General features: G+C 39.4%; 2 protein-coding genes across 2 annotated transcripts; both read left to right on the plus strand.

Moving 5' to 3' along the window:
• Nucleotides 1-1,238, plus strand: LOC113014175 (ladderlectin-like). Its single transcript, XM_026155534.1, has 2 exons — nucleotides 1-88; nucleotides 808-1,238. The coding sequence occupies exons 1-2, from the start codon at nucleotides 1-3 to the stop codon at nucleotides 1,236-1,238; spliced, it is 519 nt and encodes a 172-aa protein (XP_026011319.1).
• An 8,984-nt stretch (nucleotides 1,239-10,222) lies between these two features.
• Nucleotides 10,223-11,333, plus strand: LOC113014832 (lactose-binding lectin l-2-like). The gene is made up of 2 exons (XM_026156585.1): nucleotides 10,223-10,310; nucleotides 10,894-11,333. The coding sequence occupies exons 1-2, from the start codon at nucleotides 10,223-10,225 to the stop codon at nucleotides 11,331-11,333; spliced, it is 528 nt and encodes a 175-aa protein (XP_026012370.1).
• The last annotated feature ends 9,787 nt before the right edge of the window (nucleotides 11,334-21,120 follow it).

Here is a 21,120-nt window from a genome sequence, read left to right on the forward strand (position 1 = left end):
ATGATCTTGCTCCCCTTCCTGCTCGGTCTGGCTCTGGGTGCTCCTTCTGAGTCTCCTTCTGATGACAATGAAGTGAAGCTACAACTTGGTAACTGTCCCACATTCTGGCTCCTCTTTTCCTTCATTTACTCATTGTAGTTTATTTTTTGTGGGGGTTTTCTTTTTTGTTTTTGTCTTTTTAATATTATTTAGCAAATAATAGATTTTAAATGCACCTTTATCATGTTTCTTGTTTTGTTTTGCTCAGGATAAATTTGTGTTAGTATAATTGGGGATAGATGCATTAATTTGGTTCCACGTTTCAAACCTCCAGCAGAACCAGGCTCAGACAGGAGCAGCCATTTGCTGTGACTGGTGGAACTTTAGGCCTCATCAAAAAGAAAAGCTTCATATTAAAAGTAGATTATTGATTATCTGTGTCCTTAATCCAAAATGGCTGATTACACATTAGAGGAGGCTTAAAGCGGAAGGCTCTGCCTCCCATTCTACTTTTAATTAACCTCAAAACCACAAGTAAACCAGCAGTCTGAGAGCAAAGCACTCCATTGCTCTTAAAATAAGACGTAGCCTGAGTATTTAATACACTGTATATGAGGAGGTGGATTCTTAATTTTAATCTGGATTTAGCAGGGAGCTGATGCAGTGAAGCTAATATGTAATGTTTCTTTGTATTCCCTGAAGTACATAGAGAAAAGCAGCCTGACACCAGGTCTCACCTTTAGGATATTAGCAGTACAGATCAGGTTTCTTCTGTCACTAAAAAACAAATCATGATCTTTTTCCTCTTCTTGTTTCTGTCTTTTTCAGATGACCGAGCAGTGAAGCTGCAGCATGGAAACTGTCCCACGTATTGGTGGAGCTTCAACGGCCGCTGCTATAAGTATGTAGCTACACCAAAGAGCTGGTCTGATGCAGAGTTCTACTGTTTGTCACAGGGAGCCCACCTGGTGTCTATTCACAACATGGAGGAAGATAACTTTGTCAGATCCTTGATCAGGAACTCCGACCCTGATGAGAGGGCCACCTGGATTGGACTCAGTGACATCCACAGAGAGGGCAGATGGATGTGGTCTGATGGCTCTGTGGTAGACTTTTTTAACTGGAAAAAAGGCGAGCCAAACAATAGAGGAAATGAAGACTGTGTTACAAGAAACTATCGTACAATTAAGCAGTGGAATGACTGGCCATGTTCTTCTAGTTGTGCCTCTGTTTGTTTAAAGCACAAAGTCTGTGCTTAGAAATTAAGATACTAATTCAGCAAGGACATGCTATGGTGACATGCATGTGGCACGATACAGAAAGCAATGTAAACGTTTATGTCTGTATATAAATAGCAAATCACTGAACTTTAACATGAATGCCTAATCAGTCATACTAATAAATTTACACACCTCCTGATGAGCTCAAAACTGAGTGATAATTTATAATAAGAATGTAAAATGATTTTTGGTAACAAACATGTTCTGAAAAGGATTCGGATTATATAATAATAATATTCTACATGCTCACTGTGCTTTTAGTTACAGAAGCTTTCTGAGGTCTTTCCAAGATAAAAACAAACAAACAAAGACGTTACTAACAAAACATGAAATTTAATGATCAGTACCTCTATTGTGTAGTTATGTGTATGAACAGACTATTGTATAATATGCAGCCAGGTTAAGTCATGTTTCTTTTTTGGGGGGGGGGCACTCTTGCTTTCACACTACACACACTTAATAGCTCCAGAAAAACTAAAAATCTTCAAAAAGGTGAGAAAAGGTGCACAATGTTTTCCCTGAAGACAAAGGCTGCAGTTCAGCAAATCAGTGCTTAGAGGACATTAGAGCCAGTGTCTCTAACACACCCTGCTATCAAAATATGATAAAAGTAACCGGTGCATGACAGAGTGGCCAGAATCCAAGCACACGTTTGTCTGCACAGTCAGCTTAATGAGACTTAACAACATTCACAAAACAGTAACTCAGAAAATGTTTTTCAGTTGTTTTTTGAAGTATTAATGTTTACAAATTTGAATCTTCACAGCTGGAATTTAAGTACCTGTTATGAACATTATGGCCACTTGAGTGCAGCAGAAGAAAAAGGTCCTGATGTCAGATGCTTTAATTATCAGGTGTCTTACTTTTACATCCATTACGATGAGCGTTGTTGGAAGCATTTGTGTATGACAAATAACATGTTAAATACTCTGTTCTAGTTTTATAGCTCTAGTTTTCTAGACTTAAAGCTTCAACATGATCTTGCTCCTCTTCTTGTTTGGGCGACTCTGGGTGCGGAGTCCTCTTTAATGTTGAGAATTTTTTCAGTCTTTGTTTATTAGAGCAGTAAGTAGAGCTTGTGAGCTGCTCTCTTCCTGTTACAACTCTGACCTTCCATATTTGTTTAATCATTATGCTGAAAAGGCCTTTGATCACATCATGAATGCAGAATTACAGCAAATACAGTCCCGTTCTTCTGAGTCTGCCAGGAGGACGTGGCTGTTCAGCAATTATTAATTTCTTTAGAATCTGATGGTGTTTACTGCCCGGTGTTAGTGATGTTTACTGTGGAGAGTTTTGTTCCATTTGGCCAATGATATCACAGTGATTAGTGAAAACACCCTCTCAGGCAGCTATAAAAGAAAGCAGGACAAACTCTCTGCAGAAATCCTGTACAAAGAAGCTTCAGCAGCTCTTCATCACACTTTGAGACTTAAAGCTCCAACATGATCTTGCTCCTCTTCTTGTTCAGTCTGGCTCTGGGTGCTCCTTCTGAGTCTCCTTCTGATGGCAGTGAAGTGAAGCTACAACTTGGTAACCATCCTATATTCTGACTCTTCCCTCCCTTCTTGTATTTTAACTTTATTTGTGTGGGGGTTTTTTTTTTTTATATTTTAATTACATTTTAGTCAAACACTCCAGGATTTTCTGCTTGTTATGTTTCAGCAGTCAGTGATACAAAATTCTTGGTGCTGGATTGTAACACAAATGTTTTCCCCATGTCAGATGGGTTCTACTGTACCGTAGAGTTATTATAAAGACTGCTTATAAACACAATAAGAGCAGCTTACTTCTCTGCATGTTTCACAGTGTCAACTGTGCAGACATGCTTATCTGATATTCAGTGTCACGGTTCACTGAGGACTCACACGCAGGACTCTTGAACTTGAGAAGATCACAGTGGCATTTACTACACTTTTCACCAGGTGTGTGTACAGACAGTTCGGGGAATAGTGCTATATACAAAGGTGACAGGAGTATGGGCTCCAGGGGATCCAAGGTGGGGAGGACAGGGGGAAAACACTCCTTCCTCTTCGGTCACTCACTGCTTGCTGCCAGCCACTCTCCAATCACTCACGACCAGTGTTGGTCAAGTTACTTGAAAAAAGTAATCAGTAACTAATTAATGATTACTTCCCCAAAAAAGTAATCCTGTTACTTTACTGATTACTTATTTTCAAAAGTAATTAATTACTTAGTTACTTTTTAAAAACACAATTTACAACCTGAAGAGGTGATAAAGCGATAGATCTTTCATCCCAATTCTACTTTTTCTGCATAATCCATCATACAAAATGTAATCAAATGGAAAAGTCTTTTTTTTTTAAACTTTTTTTATTAGTTTTAATCTTTTGACTTTATCCATCAAGCAAAATTTAAATTATATGCACCATTCTCTGACTTGAAGAAATTAGTTGAATATTTAAACCTATTTTCTGCACATTCCAGCACATAAAATATTTTTTTATGTGTGTGTTTACACTCAGTCTTTCAAATAGATGCAAGTAAAACACAGCAGAAAATAAATAAAGTCAAAGACTCAGCGGTCCTTTTGCTCTATTTTCACCTGTAAAGCAGGAGTGGGGTAGGCGGAGGTTTACCCTGGTGCAGGTGTGCTGCAGCGGTCAGTGGAAGAATCCGCGAGTTTCTCTGTGAGTTTCTCATTACGTCGTAGCTGCTTACTTGGAAGTTTAGGGGGTTTTTTTCGCTCTAAAAAGAAGTTTTCTTCCCACGCACGATGGACGCTAATGTTTTTGTCACTTTTTATGGAATCAAACTTAAAGTAAGGTCAGTACTTCCGCGCTTTAAACGCTGCACGCTCATACTCTCTTCCGTACTCGATATATGATCCATTGTTGATCTGCACACAGCTGTTGTCACAAACGTCGCACTTGCTTACATCACTGTCATGAGACATTCTCGCAAAAAAATCACGGTTTTAGTAACGCAGTAACGCAGTGTTCCTATGGGAAAGTAACGGTAATCTAATTACCGTTTTTGCAATAGTAATCCCTTACTTTACTTGTTACTTGAAAAAAGTAATCGGATTACAGTAACGCGTAACGCGTTACTGTTACTGAGTTACTGAGATGAGCAGCGTTACTGCCCATCTCTGCTCATGACAAGGAATCCTCTCAGGGTAAACAGGGACGGATCCAGGCAATCCGAGTCACACAACAATCCAGCAATGAAAGCTAATATCCCTTTGACCATGCTGAGCGATACAACTGGATTGGACTGAGTGACCTCCATAAAGAAGGCAGATGGATGTTGTCTAATGGGTGTGCAGTGAGTTTTGTCTACTGGCATGCAGGACAACCAGACAACGATGGAACAAATGAACACTGTGATACCTAATTGTACATTAAACCTGCACTGTTTATGCTATCTGTCTTTTGTGTGTTTGTGTGACAGTCTCAAAATTCCACTAATCTTGATTTTCATATTAACCACTGGCAGCTGCACTCGAAGGAAATATTTACTCATCATTTTCATCTCAAAATTTATGGAAGGGAAGACTGGAGTTTCATCAGTTTCTTCTTTGCTGTTTCACAAATCATATCTTTACCTTTTCCATTTCCTTTCTGCCCACTGCACTATTTCCTTAAAAACTCCCTACCTCCACAGTTATGTCATCTGGACCAGCTGCCTTTCCACTACACTGATACAAAAAACATCTTTAAAAAAGGTAATATTCCAGCAGCTGGGGCACCAAAATACGACCAGAAAATAACAGAAAATAACTGTCCCATAAAAATACAGCTTGTTGCGCTAATTTGACATGGGATTCTGCCTTTTCCAAGTGCTTTTAGACATTAAATTAGGAACATTTTTGCGCGATCAAACAATGAAATTACCTATAAACAAGGTCAATGAATGTGGAAATATGAATCATAATACGTAAATGTACAGAAATATACAGTTAACAGTTGGTTTGAATAATAATTGACTGCATGCCCTGGGATAGACTGACAGAGGCGAGGCTGCCATATCGCACCATCGGCCCCTTTGGCCATCACTAGTAGGCGGTAGGTGAAGAGTCCTGACCACGGATACAACAACGGAGAGTGTCTGAGCCAGGGCTCGAACTGGCAATGTTCTGATCACAAGGCGAACTGCCAACTCTTGAGCCACGAACGGCCTAACTAGCAACAATAATAATACTAATGTGATGTAACACAAGCTTATAGGGATCATGTTATATACTTTTCCATAGCATTACATTTGAATTCAACAGTTCAATCTTTCAAATAATGGACAGATATTTGTGGGATCATGATACATTTGTGAATATATTTTAATCTAAATATGCATATGTACAGACAGATACATTTAATAATCATGACAATTATGTTGTATTACATTACAGTGGTCAAAGAAGCTTGCAAAGACAAGCGTCTGGACTTCTTTAAGTTGCTTGAAGACGTTTCACCTCTCATCCGAGAAGCTTCTTCAGTTCTAAGGTCAAATGGTGGAGAGTCCCAGATATAAACCTAGTGGGAGTAACCCCCCACAGAGGGACAAAAGGACCCCCTGATGATCCTCTAATCGCCTGAGCCAAGGTGTGAAACTGGGCGTGGGTCCCAATCAGCCAGAGTTTCGGGTGAGCTCATTGTGAACACAAGCGCATGGCACAACACAGAGGAGCCACCTCCACAGGACAAGACTCAGCAGTCCATCTGCATCTTAAGGATAAAGGACATTCTTTTGAGGATGCCAATGTTCACATTTTGGACAGAGAGGACAGATGGTTTGAAAGAGGAGTGAAAGAAGCCATCTATGTCCACTGTGAGCGACCATCTTTGAACAGAGGCGGGGGTTTACGACACCAACTCTCTGCCATCTATAATCCAGTTTTGAGATCCCTTCCCAGACGCCTTAACGCCCACTCACATCCTGGGCCATCTGACCTCAGGAATTCGCATGATAAGGTGGGGCCAGGTTTCACAATGAACTCACCCGAAACTCTGGCTGATTGGGACCCACACCCAGTTTCACACCTTGGCTCAGGCGACTAGAGGATCATTAGAGGGTCCTTTTGTCCCTCTGTGGGGGGACACTCCCACTAGGTTTATATCTGGGACTCTCCACCATTTGACCTTAGAACTGAAGAAGCTTCTCGGATGAGAGGTGAAACGTCTTCAAGCAACTTAAAGAAGTCCAGACGCTTTTCTTTGCAAGCTCCTTTGACTACGATGACCTGGATGACTGAGAACCTTCACAGACTTACATTACAGTGATTTAACGTTAATTTACATTCAAAATGTGAAGTCAAAGTCTATTTACGTAACTTTAATGATATTCTACAAGAACAGAACATTACTGTAAAATGCACAGTAAAATACCTTCATATTAGGGTTTTTTCCTACGGTCGCAGCGTTACCCGCGACCTTGTTGTTAGTTCACATTCATTGGCCGATGCTTAGCGTCATGTTATTTATATTAATTGCAATTCCTACCTCTACATTTCTTTTTCAAAATATATAATTAGCACAGCGTGTCCATGCAATGTTTTACATTGTGGCATGCAGAGAAAGCTAAACAAAGAAGCTCACAGAGAGAGATTGAGCTTGTTATTTAACCCCAAGCTGGTAGGGGGAGCTCCTTAATAAAACACTTGCAGTGCTACAGTATGCCTCAAGGTTCAACAACAGCACAACAGAAGTCACTCATGGTACAGCACGCTCTCTACAAAACAACAACTGTCAGTGACGCTGCACCACGGCGTAAACACAACATTCAAGATAACAGTTTAAAGTAACGTAACCATAAACAATAAAACAAGAACATCTAAACAGCAGCACATGTCCCAAGGCATGATGGGAGACATTCCTGGATGTATTTTTACTATCTAAATATGCATATGTACAACAAAATATATTTAACAAACAAGTAAATTGTGTTTTATTACATTTACAGTGATGTTATGTTGTTTTACATGTGACGTGTCAGATCACAGTCTACTTATGTAAATGTAATGATATTCTAGAAAAACAGTACACAACTGTAAACTACACAGTAAAATACTTTGGCATTACTATTTTTTGGAACAGTGTAGCTGCCCTCACTCCCTCCTTACTAATCCTCTGCATTTCCTGATGTCCTCATGTCTCTCTCATTTTCTTCATTCCATCACTCTCTTAACTTGTTGGTATATTTCTGTTTCTATCATTATCAGTGTTGGTCAAGTTACTTAAAAATAGTTATTAGTAATTAGTAGTAATTAGTAATTAGTTACTAATTACTGATTAAAATTAAATTATATGCAACAGTCTTTAACTCGAAGAAATTTGTTTAACATTTAAACCTATTTTCTGCTTATTCCAGCATATAAAATGAAATCATTTTTGTGTTTACACTCACTTTTCAAATAGATGTAAGTAAAACAAAGCAAAAAAATAGATAAAATAAAGATTCAAGTCTTAAATCAGTTTTCACATGTTTACCTGGAGCGGGGCCATTGGAGGATTGCCCGGTGCCCCAGCGTTCATGTCAGTGGGGGGATCCGGGGGTTTCTCTGTTAATTTCACATTCCTGTGGTGGCGTGCTATGTGCTTGCTCACATTTGAAGTTGAATTTTTCGCTGTAGAAAGAAGTTTTCTTCCCACACAGTGTACAGCGGACGCTGGAAAATAACTCAAAATGTTAGAAATATTCCAGTGTTAGAAAATCAGCACTGCTCAGTGTTAGCCATTGTTAATCTTCAAAACTGACTAGGTTACTTCTAAACATATAACACTGTCAAAAGTGTTAATTTAACACTCAACAGTGTTGTATTTAACACTCAGAGGTGTGGACCCATATAGACACTCTCTAGTGTTAATTTGACACTGGAGATTTTGCTGTGTAGAATCGCATTTATAAATGCAAGCAGAGGAAAGAACAAAACTCTCACTTATTACATTTGATAGAAAAACCTATTTTAAAAAGAGAGCTAATGCTCTTTAATGTAGGGAAGTATATACCATACCATAAATATACAATTACAGCAAAAACAGTCACGTTCTCCTGGAAGTCCCAAGAAAATGTTACTGCTATGTCCATGTGGCAAATGATGTCACACCAGCAGTAAAAACACCCTCTCAGGGAGCTACATAAGACAACTTTGAATTCAGAAATATGAACATCCTGTACAGTGAAGCCTAAGCAGCACCAGTAGTACCATTTAGTGAAGCTTAAACTTGGTAACTGTCCCATATATTGGTAAGCCCTCTTTTCTCTACTTTTTCCTTTATTTGTGTCTTTTGTTTTTTCACTCAAAGAACATATTGTTCATGCTTCTATATCTTTTGTTTCAGCAGTCAATGATACAAAATTCTTGATGTTGGATTGAAGCATACATTTCTTTTACCAATGTCAGATGGATTCTACTATACTGTAGTGTTATGATTATGACTTGCTGGTAAACATAATAAGATACAGCTTACTTCTCTGCATGTTTTAACTTCCACAGTGTCAACTGTGCTGAAGTGCTTGTCTGATGCACCATCTCTGAAGAATATCAAAGAAAAAAGTCTGTCACACTAACAAAAACATGATCTCTTTCATTCTTACTTTTTCATCAAGTTCTGGCTGCTGTGTCTTCTTCAGATGACCACAGAGTTAAACTACTGCAAGGAAGCTGTCCCCTGTTCTGGTACAGCTTCAATCGGCGCTGCTACAAATATGTGGCCACACACATGAGCTGGGCTGATGCAGAGCTCTACTGTGAGTCACAGCGAGCCAACCTGGTGTCTATCCACAGTGAGGAGGAAGAGGAGTTGGCCAGAATCCAAACACACGTTTGTCTGCACAGTCAGCCTAACATGTTAGATACTCTGTTCTAGTTTTATATCCGTGTTAAGTTACACATTATCTTGGTGTTATTCATATGCTGAAAATGAAAAAACAAACAAAAAAATCATCTAAGTTTACATTTTACATTACAGGTTTTAAGTGTTACTCCCAAGTTATTGGAGGCTCTTGTGTTCATCTTCAGTGCCAAAGGTTCAGACTTAGGATCTCGATCCCACCTGAGCAGTGCACATCAGTTCTGTCAGTGTGACAGAAACCATCATCTTGTTTGTTCTACTTATGTCTACTTATGCCACACATCAGTAGTGATGTGATTTAATGTACCCTAGTGGAGGGTTTTACAGTGTAATTGTTTCATTGTTTCCTGAACCCACAGTGAGTGGATCTCTGCAGCCAGACGTGTACAGCTGTTTCACAGGCAGCAACATAAGCACATGTCATATTTTTATGTAAGTTTACAAATTAAGTTTACTCAACTGACTAAAGAACTATTTACATTTTTCTTAGGAATGATGCATGCTTCTCATTATGAACAGAAATTATTTTTTCAGATTATTTTTTGCTGTGTGCTTGTTATGACATAAATATAATTCCATAGTCATACAGCACTGTCTGTGAAGATCTCAGATGGCTGGCAGTTCACACTGTATTTACTTCTCTTTCTAAGAAAGAAAAAGAAAGAAAGAAATCGGGCTGCATCGGGGGAGTTTGTTCTCTCTCTGTTTACTAGAGGAGCTGAGGAGTTTTTTTCTTTTCTCTTCCTGTAGATGCTCTGGTCTGATCTGTTTTAGTAACCGATTCCTTTTATGACACAATAGAATATAATTGCACAGTAAAAACAGGCACGTGTGAAATTTTACCTTTTTACTGGCTTGTGTTTAGTCAGTTAGGTTTGATTAGTCATCATGCATATAACACCTTTATTGTACAATAAATATACGCTACACAACAAAAAACAAACAACCTTTGTTAATCTCTTTGGAATTTTTTTTTTTTTCTGGCTTATGTTTAGTGTTGTTTACAGTGTATAATTTTGGTCCAGCTGGCCAGTGATGTCACACCAGCAGTGAAAACACCCTCTCTGGCAGCTATAAAAGAAAGCAGCCTCGAATCCTGTACAAAGAAGCTTCAGCAGCTCCTCATCACACTTTGAGACTTAAAGCTCCAACATGATCTTGCTCCTCTTCTTGTTTGGTCCGGCTCTGGGTGCTCCTTCTGAGTCTCCGTCTGATGGCAATAAAATGAAGCTCCAACTTGGTAACCATTCTATGTTTTACTTCGTAACCATTCTATGTTTTCCTTATGTTTCTGATGTTTTTTGTTTCAGCAGGTAGTGTTATCCAAAAAGTATTAGTGTAGGATTATAATATGGATTTCTTTTCTTCCCATACCAGATGGTTTCTGCTAAATCATAGAGTTATGATAAAGACCTGCTAATAACCATAATAAGCCCCACTTTCTTCTCTGTGTATTTTAACTTTCACATTGATGGGCAGACTTTCATCTTTCATTTTGGCACCATAAATAAGTAAGATTAAAGTTAGATAATAGACTTCTTACAAAGTGAAGCCATGTACAGTAACAGTCATTTCAACTTTCACTGTGGCAGTTATTTGTAGCATTGATCTGTAAATGACAGACATGTAACCAATCTTCTCTGAATAGTTCAGGGCTTTAACAATGAAGATGTGAAGGCTTGAAAACTAGACCAAAGAAAACAGTCTGTCACCAGGTGTCACCCTTGAAATACCAGAGCTGACCAGCTTTATTTCTGCAAAAACACGATCTCTTTAACTCGTACTTTTTCACTTGATCCTAACTGTGTCTGTGTCTTCTTCAGATGACCACAGAGTTCAACTACTGCATGGAAACTGCCCCATGTTCTGGTACAGTTTCAATGGCCGCTGCTACAAATATGTCGCCGCACATATGAGCTGGGCTGATGCAGAGCTCTACTGTGTGTCACAGGGAGCCAACCTGGTTTCTATCCACAGCCAGGAGGAAGAGAACTTTGTCAGAACCTTAATTAAGAACTTTGACCACACTGAGGGAATCACATGGATTGGTCTGAGTGACCTTCATAAAGAAGGCAGATGGATGTGGTCTGATGGTTGTGCAGTTCGGTTTGTCCACTGGTGTCCACAACAGCCAGACAACTGGAAGGGAATTGAACACTGTGGTCACATGAACTATTCAAATGTAAAGAAGTGGAATGACTTCCCATGTTCTGTAATTTCTCCTTCTGTTTGTGCAACACGAATAACCTGTCCTAAAACATAAAACAAAACAAAAATATACATTTAACCTTCAATGTTTCTGTTATATGTCTTTTATATGTTTGTGTGACACTGACAAAATTCCATTGACCTTGATTTTCCTAAATGTGTAATGAACAACTAGCAATAAAAAAAAGAAAGAAAGAAAAAAAGTATGTTTGCTGTGCTTTTTATCCCGTCTGCTGCAGCCTTAGTGGTGTTTAGTGTACCGAGTGTTGTGGAAGTTTTCCATTTAAATAAAGCCTGCAGACGAGCGGTAGCTAACATTCTTTAATCCAAACACACAAAGAACAGAAAACCAAGCTTGTGGAGAGCCTACATGACCGCGGGGCAGGTCAGCAGAGTCTCCCTGAGCCTAGCATGGCTCTCAGTTAAATACCTTCTTCAGGAACAAAAGGCAGTACACAGCTGTTTCACACCTTAAGGTTCACACTCCCTTGCTACCTCCCAGAGTCCTCAGAGAGACAAAAGACTCTTCCTGTGGCGTGGTCTGCTTCCCCCAACTTCCTTACTACACCCCCACCATTTGTCTTACAGTATGAGTGTCAGACATGTTAAAATCCAGTGGCACCAAGGCATTATGCAATAAAATAATGTGATTAATACATAAGTAAAAGAAATTCCTATACATGAGACCAAGGAAAGAATCAATGGAAAATAAATTTGAAACATAGTTTAGCTTGGCGATATACCTTGGTAAACACTGATACACCCTCTCAGTACAGAAAATCCAACGTTAACCCTGAAGTTGGGTTTCTAGTCTGCTCTTTGAAGAGGATGAAGAGTGGAAAGGCAGTTGGTCCAGATAACATACCCATGATAATACAGAGAGGAGTGGACTAACTAACCAGAATGTTTAACACAGTCTTGGAAAGTGAGAGGATGCCTCGGAAATGAAGAAGAAACTGGTACCGATTTTCAACAACAATGGTGATGTGCAGACCTGTAGTAACTAAAGGGGAATAAAGCTCATCACCCATACCATGAAGATATGAAAAATAGTTTATGAAGCTAGTTTAAGAAAAGCAGAAGTATGCAAAGAAAAAGCACTACAGATATCAGGTTGTTAGGTCCATGACAGTATGAACCCTGTTTCCAGGTCCAAACTACTCTGCATTTATTAAGGCTGTTGTGTTTTTAACACGTTTTAATCTTTGTATCTTGATCTATTTAATCTGAAGAACTGATCACTATCTGCCTCTCTCGGCTCTTATTTCCACTATTCATTGGTAGCATGTTTGCTTAGTTTTTAAAACCTTACTATGCAGCATTAATGACTAACCTTGTATTGTGGATGGATTATCTCCGTTGTTCTCCTGACTGAAGTTTGCCGGTTGCATTTGTCTCTAACTATCGGGAACCCTCGCGTTAACTTTCACTGAGTGGAAGAAACGTTAGCGTTCATCCTCCAGGTTCACTGCATTTATATACTGTCATAAACTGGCTGTGTGGAGGCAGAAGAGGACCCAAACGCAGAACTCACGGAGACTGGAACTGAACTCAAAAATGCTGCTTTATTGCAGAAGTGCAAAGTAACAGAACCAAAACCGGGAATATAAACTGAAGACCGAGGGAACAGAAAGCCACACAGGTTCGGGGAAGAGACATTGACGACACAACACTGGACTGGGGGAGACAAGCACATAAATACACAGAGGGTTAACGAGGGAAGTGGGAACACACGGGGACACAGCTGACACAGATAACCATAACGAGACAGGGCGGGGTGAACATAACATGACGTATACAGGCTCGAGAGTCACAAAGTAAAACAGGAAGTACACGGGGGTTCAGACAGGAGGAGAGAGAGAGAGAGCACAGGGAGAACATAGACATAACGGGCAGGGGAAACATGGAATAAACACAAAGAGAGACGAGGGCTCATAAATACACAGAGGGGCACACAGGGGGTAAGAGTCACGAAGGGAAAACACTTAGGGAACAACACAACAGGGCAACTCAGGAAACATGGCCTAAATAAGGAACAAAATACAACAAATACAAGAAACTAAGAATACTGGGCCCACATGGCCCAGGATCATGACATATATAGCTAACCATAGCTGTGTCGCAACTCGCTAGTGATCACATAGCACATCGTTATATACCAGCTAGTCCAACTTCTTCATTTATGTTGGACGCGATGGCTGAGCTGTACTTTTTAATTTTTTAGAAATCCCTCTGTCATAACATGGTATATCACCTTTAGATGGAAACTAGTGAGCTAACTCCCTCTGTTAAACTTCGTAAATTCTGATTTCATGAATGCCTGGATGCTAAACTTATTTGTTACACCTTGTAGAGCAGCCACATTGATCATTTTATTAAAGATTAGATGAATTTAGACAGTTTGGAACTCTCAGTGACCCTGCAGTGTTTGTTTCACTTTGGGACCTGAAGCGGAGTTTGGACCCAGAAAAAGCTAATGACATCAGACTTAAAGACCAGATAATGTTTGCTTTGAGAGTGTTGATGGAGAAGTACAGAGGAGGTCAGAAGTTGCGGTGCAGCTCACTGTGTCTTGGTGGATCTAGAGACAGAATGTGATAGAGTGCCAAGACAGAAACTGTGGTACTGTATGAGGAAGTCAGAAGTGGCAGACAAGTATGTGAGAGTGGTGCAGAACATCTATAAGGACAGAGAGACAGCACGAGGTACGTGGTATTAGTGTGGACGTGTGATTACATCAGAGATCGTCTCTTTGCTCCTTCGTATTTGGTAGATGAGGTCAGGCAGGACGCTCTACGGACTGTGATGTTTGCAGATCACATTGTAAACTGTAGTGAGAGTAGGGAGCAGGTGGAGTAGGGCCTGGAGAGGTGGGGGTATGCTCTGAGGAGAAGAGGGATTAAAGCAGAAGCAAGACAGAATACATGTGTGTGAATAAGAGGGAAACAAGTGTAACAGTGAAGCTACAGTGAAGTTACTAACAGAAAGTAACACTATCCATAAACTGTAATCAGTGTGTCCATTCAGAAAATCCTGTCTGAATGCTAGGTTTACATGTTATGTGATGGCAACGTCGGAAATGGAAACGTCGCAGGAAAAACCAAAAGAACATTATTCTCATAAGGTCACATAGTTTTTAGATGTTTGATGTTTAACTGTGTTGGTTTCTACCTGTTTCTAACTATGGCCCAGTTTCCTTCTAAATGATCCTTTAAGACTTGAAGCTACTGAGGGTCATGCCCTCTTTCCGTACTCCCTAGCTGAAAGCCTCTCATCTTTCCATCTCTTTGTGTATGTTCAAGAAACTTCTGTAAAGGGATATGGTGGAAGTTGAGATGAAAAAACCTTTAAGACTGCACTTCACATTTTAGAATAGAAAGTGAGGCAAACCCCCCACATGAGTGCCAAAGGACAGCCTAGCTGGCACAGCAGTGGTTATGATCTGCTTTTAGTTTAAACGTTTATTTACTGCAGGGATTTCATTTTGGTGAATTTAAAAATGTAATAGACAAAAGGGAGCTTAAATATTTGTATGCACAGTAAATATTTCAAAGTGGCAAAGTAAAAAAGAAGTTAAATAGACGGTCTTTCCTTTTATTGACTCTAAAGGTCTAGGCTGGCCACAATCACCTCATTTATGTGTTCACAATTATAAAAGCTGTGCACAGAGTTTGTTTTGTATTTTTTACTGGAGAGGCTTGTAAACCTCTGTTTCTTCCGGGTACAGTAACCTATTCTGTTTTTCTTTTTGCTGATAATGTGACTTTGTAATATAATAAAACCATAAATACTCAGACAAACAAACAGTGAAGTTCTCCTGAAAGTGCCAAAGCCCAGTTTAATACATAGTAAAGTAAAAATGCTTTGTGATGTCATTGAGATGTGCACGGTTTTTAACCCTCTGTTCCCTTTCTGTTATGGCCCAGGTCAATTTTTGGACTCTGCAATTATTCAGATTAATATTAATAAGATAAGATAAGATAAGATAAGATAAGATAAGATAAGATAAGATAAGATAGAACTTTATTAATCCCTCGGGTGGGTTCCTCTGGGAAATTCGATTTCCAAAAAAGCACAGCACCGACAGAAGTTACAGAGTTACAGAATATTATATATATATATACACACACACACACACACACACACACACATATATATAATACAGAGACAATATAAATAAAATATACGAAGGGGATAAATAGAATAAATAGGAATAAAAAATAAAAATACAAGTGAATTGCACATTTCAAGTATTGAGTCTATTGCACTGTTGACTATTTACAAAAGTATTGCACAAAAGGTATTGCACAGTGAGGTGAAGAGGCACTACAGCTTAGTTGTTCCCTCCTTTGTCCTCCTGTTTCCCCTCCCTCTCCCCTCCAGAGAGGAGTTAAACAGTCTGATGGCGTGTGGGACAAAGGAGTTTTTAAGTCTGTTAGTTCTTGTCTTGGGGAGAAGCAACCTGTCACTGAACAGACTCTTCTGGTTGTTAATGGCCGTGTGCAGAGGATGCCTGGCATTGTCCATAATGTCCATCAGTTTCTTTAATGTCCTTTTCTCTGCCACTGTCACCAGAGTGTCCAGCTTCATGCCGACCACAGAGCTAGCCCTCCTGATCAGTTTCTCCAGCCTGGATGAGTCCCTCTTTGCTGTGCTGCTCCCCCAGCACACCACAGCATAGAAAAGTACTCCAGCAACCACCGACTGGTAAAACATCCTCAGGAGCTTCCTGCAGATGTTAAAAGACCTCAGCCTCCTGAGGAAGTACAGTCGGCTTTGTGCTTTTTTATACAGGTGATCTGTGTTGCATGACCAGTCCAGTTTATTGTCCACCCACAGCCCGAGGTACTTGTACTTGTTGACCACCTCCACCTCCTCCCCCTCTATCTGAACCGGCAGTGGACCTGCTCTAGACCTCCCGAAGTCCACAACCAGTTCCTTAGTCTTTGAGGTGTTGAGTTGCAGGTGGTTTGTGTGACTCCATGCGACAAAGTTCCTCACCAGACTTCTGTACTCCTCTTCCTGATCATCCCAGATACACCCCATGATGGCTGTGTCGTCTGCAAACTTCTGAATGTGGCATAATTCAGAGTTGTAGCAGAAGTCAGAGGTGTACAGGGTGAAGAGAAGAGGGGACAGCACAGTTCCCTGTGGTGCTCCTGTGCTGCTGAACACTGTGTCAGACGTGATGTCCTTCAGCCTGACGTACTGTGGTCTGTCGGTGAGGTAGTTGGAGATCCAAGCGACCAGGCATGGGTCCAAGATGTAATGAAAAGAACTTTTGTGTTTCCCTGTCAGTATTCCACTGTCTCTATATTGTATATATTGAGTCTTTTTGTCATGATGTTCACTCTGTGCCATTTATAAAGTTTGCAAAGAAACAAGAGTAAAGAAATAAATTAAGAATAGCAATCTGTCTGGGGTGCTCTTTTCATACACTGTAAACATTAAAAGAGAGACAATAGTTAAAATTAAAAAATATGTTTCAAAGTTGCAAATTACAATACTATAAAAAACAAAAATCTACTAAACCAAAGGTTCTAATTGTTTATCTACCTGCCTCTGAACAGGCCGCCCACGATCACTTCATGTATATGTGTTCACTGCAATAAAAAGTGTGCACAAGGTTTGTTTTGACAGTTGTTGTTTTTTTTACTGAGAATGATTGTACACTTCTATTTCCTCTTCCTGGTATAGTAACCTATTCTGTTAAGCATTTTGTTGATGATGTGATTTTATAATATAATAAAACAATAAATACTCAGTCAAACAAACAGTGAAGTTCTCTGGAAAAGGCCAGAGCTCAACACGTGTCAATAAGTAGTTAAGTGATGTCTTTGAGTTGTGGATAATTTTACCAAAACACACTTGAATCCTGTAAAAACAAGACTTAGAGCTCAATGATGATCTCATAAATAAATAATATGTCTGTCCTGGACCTTGTGTTAGAAATGAAGTAAGCTCACTAATAAAAGGAAAGTCAAGGAGAACATTTATAAATACATTTATAAGCTGCTTAATGTCACAATTTTCCAGAGTTTTCTAATGACATGTAGCTTTTGTGACAAGGATTTAACAGCTGGTTTGATATCATGATAAATATCACACATATCCAACAGGTGTGTATCAATCTGAATGCATGAAAACATTATTAGTGTACTTACTACTATTACTATAATCACTGCGTAGAGTAAAAAGTAAGTATTTCTGTCTCTCTCCTTTTGCATACTTGCACAGAGGCAGTCAGGCGATATTCAATATGCAATCAAATAATAAATGAGTTTATTGATATGCAGTGTTGGGACTAACGCGTTATTAAGTAACGCGTTACAGTAACTACGTTATTATTGTGGTAACGAGCACGGTAACTAGTTATTATGCCAAAACCAGGAACGCGTTACTCGTTACTGGGATTTAGATAGGGTCGTTACTCGTTACTTCGTGTGGTGGCTATCGCGGAGTTTCCACAGATTCAGTAACATTAGCAAGTGGTGGAAGCCAGCAGGTGGATGAAGGAAAAGGGACGCAGAAGGAAAAGAGACCCGAGGCGGCCGCCGGTCCAAGTGTGAACTGAACTTCAGGTAAGAAGTTATGACCTGCAGTCTCTCTGGGTCAGATATAAACCAAGTTTAGGTGGAGTTTATTTTCGTTATTCTGACTTTTTCCGTACTGCGTGCTAGCTAGCATGACGGAGTTTCTATACAGCTGGGTGGTGCTATGAAGTTCATGATGTTGAACTTTATTTTGTTCATAAGTTATTAGAGTTGCCAACCGTCCGTCTGGTATTCAGAGAAAATATTTCTTATTGAGGTGAAAAGGAACAGTTTGTCCCGTAATTCAGCTACAATGAAAAAGGCACAAAGCTGGAGTTATTCTGTGTCTTTGCTGCACAGCTGCCTCTTCTTCTCTCATTCTCCCCCCTCCCTCTCCCGTTTCTACTTCAATCATGAAACTGATCAATGATCAGCTGATCGGCTCTCTTGTTTGTTTATCGCTCACTTTGCGCCGAAAGAGGAAACCAGCGGATATTGCGCTAAACAACAGCAGCACTTTTAAGCTTGATCAGCTGTTGTTAGAATTTATTTAATATTAATTTCTAGTATCAGCTGATGTTTGCTGGAGCCACAGCTGCAAAAAAGCTGCTGGTCATGATATGGTTTGGTTATCTGGTGAGAGGGAAACATGAAGATGAAACCAGGAGATGTCCTTACTGAATCATCAGAGCTGAACAGGTGATGGAGAAACAGGTTTACCTTTTAGGTGACATGAATGAGTTGAAGGGAAGTTATGAACTGTTTCTGAGAGACAAATAACACCAGGATCCTTTTTTTTACTTAGCTGACAGCTGGTAACTGTGCAGGTGCGGATCTAGCAAAGTGTTGCCAGGGGGGCATGTAGGGCATTAACAGGGAAAGGGGGGCACAAAGAAATACTTTTCTTTCTTATTCTCATTTAAAATGTCTCGCTTTTAAAAAATAATTATCTGAATCTTACAACAAACGATTGATAGATTGATGCATATATACCATCAAAACCGTGTACATCACTGACACAACAGCGTTTGTTTTCATTCAAAGGCTTTATGATTTTTCCTATAATGGTGGGCTGGTCTCTAGTCAAAATGCCCAGGACGATTTTTTTGTCCCAGTCCAGCCCTGTATGCAGCTCATCTGCAGTCTGGTGTTACCTACATCTTCCTATTCAGAAGGCAGAATTTCCGAGTTCTGAGTACAATCGAAAGCACCACGACTGCAGTTTTTGTGTTGGATGTAAAAGGTGCACATGACGCTGTGACGTAGGCTAGAATCATGGCAGCAGTCAATGACGGTCCAGGCGTGGGATTTCTCTCGTGGAAATATGCACATTATCTTTTCCTTTCTATTGGTACACAGCAAATCCAGCATGTCCAAATTAACACTGTCGGATTTGATTTCAACACTATTAAAGTGTCTATATGGGTCCACACCAGAGAGTGTTAATTTAACTCTTTTTGGAGAGTTGGTACGTTAACTCTGATTTAGTGTTAAACACCAAATCTGTCTGGAGTTGATAATTTAACACTTGGTGTTAAGAGTTTATATATTAACTCTCAAAGAGTATTTTAGTTTAACTACGTAAGAGTTATCTTCTAATTCATTCTAAAAAATGGGAATTTTACTGTTCTGAACTTCTAGAAATTTCTTTTGGAAATAAACATTTACTAAAAAGACGCAATGGTTTTTGAAAAACATTTATTCTGAACTGTGCACCACAATTTCAAAACATTTTCTGAAAGATGTAACAGTATACATGTTCTCACTTTTATTAGAATTTTGTTTATCAAAAGGTCTGACATGGTAAATGCAAATAACAGCATTCTCATCACTTATTTCTTCAATACAATATGCATGTCCTTCATTCATCCCTTTGTGGAACTTCAACGCACTTCTGCTCTCCCCCATATTCCATCTTCACAAGCATATCCTGTGTGGAGATTGAATAAAAATTAGTTGACACTAATTAACGGCACAAATAATCCAGTAAACAATTGCAGCACAGTAAAAAAAAAAAAAGGAATCCTCTTTGAGCCATTACTTGTGTAAAGTATTTTCCCAAAAGACAAGGACACAGACAACAGGTAATACTGAACTAAATGTAAAACCTCAACCTTTTTCATTTTTACCTAAACCGTGTGCACAAAACTCTGGAGGGATCTATGCTAACGTAGAATCCAGTCAGGACGTCTGCTACTGCTGTTTGCTCGTTTTTTGTTTTTTTTTATGGGCGATCGTTTTCAGGCTTCAAGTAGCACCATTATACCAACATTTCACATTCTACACATTGTTTTAGGTGTATTTGACCAAACGTTTGACTGAAAATTCACATGCAAGCTTTTTTCAAGGCTGTGGTATTTGCCCGCAAACAATACCTTTCAGCTAGCTAAAACAGAATATTATGCTATCAGCGAGCAACATGGCTAATGCCTTTCACACAGCTTTGTCTCAACTCCAAAGAGCCACAGAAGTAAAGGCTAATAACAATTGAAACAATCTTTGAAAAAATGACTTACCAAGCATGGCAAACAACTCAAATATGTAGAGCAAAATGTTCTGAAACGGCTTCACTTCAGCTTTGATTGGAGCCGTGCTGGGGGCGGAGTCTGCGAATTTACTCTGTTGGTGTCATAGCCCCTCTAGGAGTTCAGAGTTAAGAGGTCAAGAGTTAATGTTTCCATTGTAACACCTCCAGATTTGACAGAGAAACACTCATTTTTAACACTCGATTTTAACTACTATCATTTTACACCTCAGAGTTACATTAAAAGAATGTGACTCTGCTTAGAGTAAAATTAACTCTACTTTTGCAAGGAGACTATTAACACCAAAAAATTTAACACTTTTGAATTTGCTGTGTAGGTGGCACAGTGCACTTGTGGCAAGTAAGCAAGCTAGAAGACTGGCAAAGTTATGGAAGAAACATATTAACAAGAGAATTCTGAGTAAAATCATAGTTACTTTCCCTAGTAACTAGTTACTTTGAAAGTAACGAGTAACTTGAAGTAACTGAGTTACTTTTGAGAGAAGTAACTAGTAATGTAACTAAGTTACTATTTTAAAGTAACTTACCCAACACTGTTGATATCCATTGATGTCTATATAAAGCATTGTGAGATCACAAAAAGCTTGATGAAGACTAAATGTATTCAAAAATCATGCAGTTTGTGGGGATAGGTTAAGTGACTAATCTAAATTGCCCATAAGTGTGAATGCAGGAGGGAAAGTGGTTGTCTCTCTCTCTGTGTGTTAGCCCTGTGACAGACTGGCGACCTGTCCATCTTGGATGTAGTAAGCGACGTACGAAGA

The sequence above is a fragment of the Astatotilapia calliptera genome, chromosome 22 (genome assembly GCF_900246225.1).
Source record: "Astatotilapia calliptera chromosome 22, fAstCal1.2, whole genome shotgun sequence".
In the NCBI taxonomy this organism is placed as follows: domain Eukaryota; kingdom Metazoa; phylum Chordata; class Actinopteri; order Cichliformes; family Cichlidae; genus Astatotilapia; species Astatotilapia calliptera.